The sequence below is a fragment of the Scardinius erythrophthalmus genome (genome assembly GCF_964197995.2).
Source record: "Scardinius erythrophthalmus genome assembly, chromosome: 1".
NCBI classification, from domain to species: domain Eukaryota; kingdom Metazoa; phylum Chordata; class Actinopteri; order Cypriniformes; family Leuciscidae; genus Scardinius; species Scardinius erythrophthalmus.
The window spans coordinates 19838379-19847226 of record NC_138221.1 but is presented as its reverse complement, the minus strand read 5'-3'; the positions used below and the strand labels follow the sequence as shown (position 1 = coordinate 19847226).

General features: G+C 34.2%; 1 protein-coding gene across 1 annotated transcript; it reads right to left on the bottom strand.

The window, feature by feature from the left end:
- Positions 1-1972: 1972 nt before the first annotated feature.
- Positions 1973-6710, bottom strand: LOC308693393 (galactose-specific lectin nattectin-like). Its single transcript, XM_081370279.1, has 6 exons — positions 6537-6710; positions 6085-6156; positions 5006-5085; positions 3574-3708; positions 3001-3112; positions 1973-2402 (listed from the first exon to the last, which is right to left on the bottom strand). Exons 1-6 carry the CDS (start codon positions 6592-6594, stop codon positions 2320-2322), a joined length of 540 nt encoding a protein of 179 aa, XP_081226405.1. The 5' UTR covers positions 6595-6710; the 3' UTR covers positions 1973-2319.
- Positions 6711-8848: the final 2138 nt, after the last annotated feature.

The window sequence follows — 8848 nt, the reverse complement described above, 5'->3', positions numbered from 1 at the left end:
AAACTTCCAGCAATTAAAAGTCCGGTAATTCTGCAAATGAACAGCAGCGTTCTTGATCGCGTCACTCAACTCGCTCTGGTTACTCTGGTTATCTCGTTAGTATACATAGTTCCCACAGGCCAATTAATGTCACGTGACCTCCCTGGAGATGCCATCTTTGAGGGCAAAAGCTGCTGTGTTTACAATGTTTTACCATACTGTCTATGAGTTTTACAAGCAAATTTCGAATATTTCTTTCCATTTATAATGTTACTAAAATCATGAGGAGACAAAGTGACAGAGATTATAAAGAGACTCTATTAACACAAGACAGAGCGAGGTACAATGTGAAAATTTCAGTCATAAATGGTGTGGATCCGTATGCGCTAACAAAGGAAGCTCTGAGCACTGATTATGCAGCTTTGCCTCAGATACAGTATTATCATGTGTATCATTATCTGGTATTGGCTAGGAGTTTTAATACATGTGAGCAATTCCGAGCCTGGATTATGTGCATGAATATGAATATACACGTATGAAAATAAATAAAACTCGCGTGCAAATTAATTAATGTAATGCGGAACTAGTTTATACGCGGGTTCTTTAGGGACATAATCTGAGATTGCCGTGCTGGAATGTGTGTGTGTGAGAGAGTGAGAGAGTTGCGGGCGCGATCGAACAGTGGAAACAATGTTGTTTTTGTATGTTTTTAATATCTCGTCATTTTGTTCATACAGGACATAATTCAAACTGCAAAGTGTTAACTTATATTTGTGTACACTCACAATAAAAAACAACAAATTGTTGCGTGTTTTGAGGGAGTTTCTTTCCTGTTTATCCTCGCCAGCCATAACCTCCGTCGTTGTTCTGACAAAAGCTTAGTCTTCTCACATTCATGAAGTCTAATGACGGGTATACTGTAAAATCCAAATTTACCTGAACCTCCGACACGATTTAAACATCCATTGACCCAGCAGGAGATCACCATTTTCACTTTTTATCACGAAATTAACTCGCTTCAGCTTCTTCTACTATTGTTCTGCCCACAGAAATGGCGCCGGGTCGGCAAATGCTAAAAAACTAAATTTAACTGAACCTCCGGCACGATTGGAACATCCATTGACCCAGCAGGAGATGGCCATTTTTACTTTTTAATCACAAAATTTCCGTTTCAGCTTCTTCTTCTCATGTTCTGCATTGTAAGAATGTTGTGTTCTGCCCTCAGAAATGGCGCCGGGTCGGCAAATGCCCGTATGTTGTGACGTCATGTGGGAACTATGTATAGGTAACAATAAAACGAAATAAGTTATAACACTATTTTGCCTCTTTTCAAAAATAAAAAATAAACCTTAAACATATTAAGGGCTACACAAATGTGGTTAAGGCACTGCGTACATTGATTATCTGCACTGTATACATTAACAAAACGAAATATACACAACCCTGCCTCTTTTTGTTTTCATTTTAAAAATATGAAACATTATAACTGACAATTTAGCCTACATGTATAATAAAATATAAAAAATATTTTATATATTTTAAAATATACATAAAATGACACAACCCTGTCTATTTTTATTAAATGTCATCAATAATATCAAGATCAATAATAGTTATAAAAGTATGAGTAGCCTAAAAGGTATAAGAAGCTGGTAACATATAAAGCTAATGATTTAGTCAAACACATAAGTCAGTCTCAAGTCAAAATTGCCTAAATATATACAGTCATGAAACTTCACTTTGCCCTCAGTCAAAACGATTTGCCAGGGAACAAATTATAGATTAATGAGACCACAGATCGCCCATTAGATATACACAAGACAAATTATATCTCATGTTTAAGATGCAAAGTCATTGCTGTATTAGTCAGTCTAGAAATATCCTCAGACTTTGTAATTAACTCTGTCCCATCATATACCATATGTTATACCCTTATTATATATATATATATATATATATATATATATATAGACTACTTGGTTTTGGAGAAAGTGGAGTAAATGCTTGACATTTATTGAAGGTATACAGGATAATACAGGGTAATTATTTATTCATTTGTGGGATTTATTCTAGCAATCTCCATGTGTTTTGGGGTTTTGTTTTACTGTTGGTAGCCATTTTAGGATGTCAAATTACTTATTCTAATGTGTGTTAGTGTGAAAAGAGAGAGAGGGTGATACCCAAATTACAAAATGGTGTTTAACAGGTGTCACTGAGTCATAAACTTATCATTCACAAAACACAATCAAACAAACACAATTAACCTTCTTTAAAACACATTTATTACCTCCACTGAACATTTCTAAAGGGAAGTAAATGAGTCAAAATTGCTTGTTTCTTCTACACTGATCTTTTCTTATGCTGGTTCAGTGCACACACAAACGGCTTCGTTTCAGAACATTCATCATCATTCCAGTTGCCATCTGTTGCAAGATAGAACAAAATAGTTGTTTTTATCATTTGTGTATTATGAAAAATTAAAGGGATAGTTCACCCAAAAATGAAAATTCTGTCAGTAATTACTCACCCTCATGTTGTTCCAACCCCAATCTTAAGTTTATCAAGCGACGAGAATACTTTTTGTGCGCAAAAACAAATAAAAATAACGACTTTATTCTACTATTCATTTCCTTCTCTCTGAGCCTCGAGTTAGTTTACGTAGTGTTTTTGCGTAGCGCGTCTGTATTGCAAGTCACCACGTATGCTCACTATTGGTCGACGCTTGTCATGTGTGTGATGCGTGATGACGTGCAACACAGACGCGCTACGCAAAAACACTACAAGGCCCAGAGAGAAGGAAATGAATAGTAGAATAAAGTCGTTATTTTTGTTTGTTTTTGCGCACAAAAAGTATTCTCGTCGCTTGATAAATTTAAGATTGAGCCACTGTAGTCACTTGGACTATATTAACTGTAATTACTGACAGAATTTTCATTTTTGGGTGAACTAACCCTTTAATGAAGAATGATTAAAGAATTAATGTTTATCTAATGTTTATGAGCATTAACATCAGTTACTTACTGTCATAGTTCATCTCAAGGCAGTGCTCACTATCAAGATTGTTATTGGGATTTCCAGGTGACCATGTTTGAAAGTTCATTTGGGTTCCATCACTCCAGAGCCAATCTCCCTCCTGTGAACAGAGTTGTGTTTATGTCCACAGCTTACATGGCTTAATTTGATCTTTATTCATCTAAAATATGATTCCTCATGAACCCTAACCCCATCTCCACTTTAAAAATGTCAGAAATCTAAACAGAAATGAATAGAAATTATTTCACAGAAAGGGTATCAGTAAAGAACATGTGAAAAATATTTAAGGCAGGGCTAAATTACTCAATTATCATATCAACCATCGATTTCACAACAAGTTTAACAATACAAACACTCGAGTATGTCATGATAGTGGTGCCCATCTCATGGTTGCCAATGCCCTAAACTAACTATTCGGAGGACCAAAAAAAAATATATATATATAAAAACAATATCTTCATGCATTTTGAAAAATGTTTTAATGTAAAATTTGTTTTAATGTAAATGTAACTGTTAATGCCCAGTAGCACAAAAAGTATGATCAAAAAAAGAATTGCATACCTGAACAGCATCATTGCCTCCGATCCAGGCACGAGTTGAGGTGTAAGTTTCGGATCTAATCAGGTTCCGTATAAAAGTGTACTCCCCAAGGCTGTGCACAGAAGCAAGGTTCCCATCATAGACCAAACAGCTTTTCTGTAGAGGCGGAGACATGAACAAACACCACTATTTATAAAAAAAAAAAATTATTTTAAATTTATTTTCCAAAATCTGTGACATGCCTTCAAATGTATTATTTTACCTGTGAAGTCTAAATTCTATGGAAGCTTGTTTCCGCCACTGAATAAAACATTTTAAAAGATAATTGCGACTTTTTATCTCACAATTGCGAGTTTACATCTCGCAATTCTGACTTTATTTCTCAGAATTGCGAGATATAAAGTCAGAATTGCGTGAAATAAAGTCAGAATTGCGTGATATAAAGTCAGAATTCTGAGATATAAAGTCAGAATTGCGAGATATAAAGTCGCAATTGCGTCTTATAAAGTCAGAATTCTGACTTTATATCTCAGAATTCTGACTTTATATCGCGCAATTCTGACTTTATAACACATAATTGCGAGTTTATATCTCGCAATTCTGACATATTTTCTCGGAATTGTGAGATATAAAGTCTAATTCTAAGGGGGAAAAAAAAAAGACGGACTTTTTTTTTTTTACAGAATAGTTTATATCTCACAATTCTGACTTTATAACACGCAATTGCGACTTTATATCATACAATTCTGACTTAATATCTCCCAATTGCGTGATATAAAGTCAGAATTCTGAGATATAAAGTCAGAATTCTGAGATATAAAGTCAGAATTGCGTGATATAAAGTCGCAATTGCGAGAAAAAAGGTCAGAATTCTGACTTTATAAGACGCAATTGCGACTTTATATCTCGCAATTCTGACTTTATATCTCAGAATTCTGACTTTATAACACGCAATTGTGACTTTAAAACACGCAATTGCGACTTTATTTCACGCAATTCTGACTTTATATCTCGCAATTCTGAGAAAGAAAGTCAGAATTGCGAGATGCAAACTCGCAATTGTGAGATTAAAAGCTGCAATTATCTTTTTTTTTTATTATTTTGTGGCGGAAACAAGCTTCCATAAAATTCTGCCTTTTGAGGCGGGACTACTTTTGTAGAAAAGGTTCTGCTTATGTATATATAGATTAGATATAACTGATCTAGTTTTTAAGTGATCCTAACACACTACTCTCATGATAACATTAAATGTGTTGTGTCTGTATTTTCCTAGAGCACCATTGTAATTTATTTACCGTTAACATATTTTTGTTTTTAAACTGAGGAACAAGTTTAAATTATTTTCCTGTGATAATTGACAGGTGTCACAGATGTTTACAGAGCTTAAGTTGTATTTAACCAAGAATATTCATTTATGATTGTTAGGTCATATTATAAGATGAATGTATCATACCTCGGCATCAATCCACGTCTGATTCTGATTGAAAAACCTGATGCATCTGCATCTATAGGCAGACCATCCAACCCGACACACTGTTAAAGGGAAGTTTTGTATGTTATTATTTTTTATTTCATTTTTACCATTAATGACCTTTCATGTAATTAAATTAAGAATTTTAAGGTACAGTATGTAGCTTTTGTCCCTTTACCGGTTAAAACACACAAAGGTATGCGACATTGTTGTGGTCGTGCTTCGGCTTTGCGTGACAGTGCAGATGAAGACGACGCTTCACAATAGATGCTTTACAGTGAACTCTGTTAGACAGTCTATCTGTTCAATAAAACACCTTTGAGTAATAAAAACACCATCATCTCCACTTCGCTTTACAACATTTCAAACCCCTCAGTTCTCTCCATCTCCTAAAGCTGATGTTGATTCTTGTTTTATTACGAGTTCTGTCACGCTCTCTTTTCTCCTCTGTTCGGTGTTTGTTTAAAAAGGGTTTTTGCTGCTCCATCTCTTCCTTTCTTGCTCATGTGAAAGCTAACCCCTGCCACTCACACACATCAACTCTTCTCTATTTACGTATATGACGAGACTCGCACGGGCGAGTGATGTATGTATGCAATTCCCCATGAAAACCATTCTGACAGGTCTAAAATATAAACACTTATAACAGGCTTACCATAGTGAATCAGTGAATCATGTTTTGTAAGAAGGATTAATGATGTATTGACTCATTACTTAAAATTGCATATTTTGAACAAAAAAGCTACATAGTGTACCTTAAATAAACAAAGGATTAAACATTAATTTTAATAGAGAAACATCATGATGTGAAAAGACATTTAAGATTTTGCTCTAATCAAATAAGTATTTTTTAGTTTTTGTTTACATTAATCATGCAAACCTGTTTTTCAGTCACATTTTCTTTCTTCCAAGATGCTCTTTAGAATATTTTTAAAGCATGCTGGAGAACATGATCATCAGGTATCACACACACTTGTTAAGATAGAGAAATGCAAAGGTTTTTTTGACTTTTGGATTGTGTACACACTGACAAGAGAAGTAGAAGACAAGAGAAGCCTTACCGCCACAATCTCTACTTCGAAAAGCATCTCTACTTCCAGAAGAATGTTTATTGTAGTCAGGCCACGATTCCACTTAAAAAGAAAGAAATATTACATTTTTTAAAACAGAACTGCTAATGTCAGCAGCAGTAGTAGTGGTACTGCTATTCTACTACTACTACTACTAATAATAATAAATATACTACAGATTTAACATGAGTATATGTTGTTGTTTTTTTATTGTCAACAATATAAATATACAATACATTAATATGAATTAATAAATTTATCTGATATAATTGTTTTTGTTTTATTGTCTAAATGCTATCATAATAAAGAAACAAACTCAGGTTTACTTTAGTGCACATACTGTATTAGATCATTCTTCTGATTAGTCATTACAGAGTCCCAGGTGTGCTACAATTCATGTTAAAATAACAGTAATGATGTGAAACGTTGAATAATGCTCTTACCTGAAGCACTCAAAGCCATGAGAAGACAGAGAGACAGGTAGACAGTCCAGACCGCCATTGTTCCTCAACGAATACTGAAACCGAATTATTCAGAAATAATTATTACAAAGTTTTGGATTTTTGTGACACAAACCAGTTCAGTAGATCAATATCAACCTCTGGATATTGCGTTGTGGAGCGGAGCCCTGGTTTATCTTTTTATATACTGGAGGTGAGTGTGTTTATCAGCATCATCCATCACATGCTCATGTTCTCACTTCCTGTACAAACAATGTTTTTGTATAGTTTGTACTTGAGCCACTTCTGTTATATACCATTATTGTTTTACATGTGTTCTATGAATACAGAATAAATGTTTATTGTTCATCTACTCAGTAGTGTAATTTTGTAATTGCATTAGTGTGCATGTTTTATGTACATGGTTTATACATTTCTCACTCTCTTCATAAGATGTTCTTTGTTTGCCTGGAATGAATGGAGGATTGTTGCAGTCATCAGCAAATATGCACACTGTAAAACCTTGCTGTAAAAAAAACGGCCAAATTATGACCGTAACATACCATTTTCCCTAGATACCCTAGAAAACAATGAATTCTGGGTAATATTTGTTGTTTTCGAGAAAGTAGCCTACTGGAATATACTGTGAATGGTAACACTTTTGAATACTGTTCCTTCATTAATGAATAACTACACTGCAACAAACGAGTGATGCACTATTAACATTCTAGTAACTACCCTTATCAAAATGATGTTCAAAAGACATCTTTTCTACGTCTTTGTCACAAAAGCGTACGTTGAAGAGACGTCCACTGAGGAGCCAGAATAAAAGTTTTTATGACGTCTTTTTTTGACGTGTTCTGCACGTCTGATATAGACGTGATGATGAACAAGGAATGTTGACCGTACGCTTTTGTGACAAAGACATTGAAAAGATGTATTTTGAACATAATTTGGCTACTATTAACTAACAAGAAACTCTGTTCACTATTAGCTAACAAAGATGGTCAGGTGATACATCACTCATCATCATAAAGAAAAATTGACTAATGTGATCAAAAGTGATCGCTTGATAATATTAGATTTTCACCAGCAATGCTTTCTTGCCAGTTATCAAACATTCTGAATGTAATTTTTAATACATAGTAAGAAAAAAACAAAAAAACAAAAAACAAACATTAGATACAAACATCAAAGAATCAGCATGTCTTCTTTGATATATCTGCTTCTAATATGAATCTCAATACATATTATGCCGCTGCTGTTGTTATTTATCTGTACTGGTTGATGAAGATGAGTGTCATTAATGTTTGTTTTTGTGTTACTGATGTTTTATAGATGTCATATTGTGAGAAATAACTGTATTAAGGCCTGTTCACACCACAGATGATAACTATTAAGATAACGATAAATATTTAGTTCTTAAGATCGTTCTAAATATTAAAGATAGTAGAGTTCACACCACAACGAAAATAGGAATAGAGAAGCGATATTGTTGGAATCACTTTCAGAATGATTTTTCTTCAACTGATGAACGTGTTTTGGATATGGATATTGCTGTTTACCTGTTTCAAAGAAATATTATTTGCTTGCTTTTAAGTTAATGCCATATAAAGATGCTTGAATGCGGCTTGGAAAGATCCTGCATTACTTAAAATGGAGTTAATGTAGAAACAAATGCATTTGACTTCCTCTTTTTTGTAGAGCAGGATGAGATGAGCAAAAGTTTTGAAAGATAAATTCTTGAACTTAATGTTTTGTAATCAACCACAGAGATTATCAAGAGGATAACATTGGTGTAAAGAGAACATGTTGAAAGAGATGAGATAGACGAAGAAGACTACAATGAAGAGCAAGAGTGCTAGAAGAAGACAACAGCATAAACGACAGAGGAAGGACAATCCAGTACCAATCCAGTTTATTCCAGTTTGGCAAACCAGCAGTTATTATAACCCAACTGGGTAGTTTAGAGAGGGTGCATCATTTCTACTGTCAGTGAAATTTAACTCAACTCAACTTTTATTTGTAACTTAAAGATAAGTTCTTGAACTTAATGTTTTGTAATCAACCACAGATATTACCAAGAGGATAACATGGGCGGGAAGAGAATGTGTTGAAAGAGATGAAGAAGAGAAAGAGTGCTAGAAGAAGATAACAGCATAAACGACAGAGGAAGGACATCCAGTTTATTAAGCATGATTTGCAGAAAGCTTAACTCACCTCAAGAAGTTTTCTCTTAGGACAGAAGACAAAATTACCAATCCAGTTTATTCCAGTTTGGCAAACCAGCAGTTGGTTATTATAACCCAACTGGG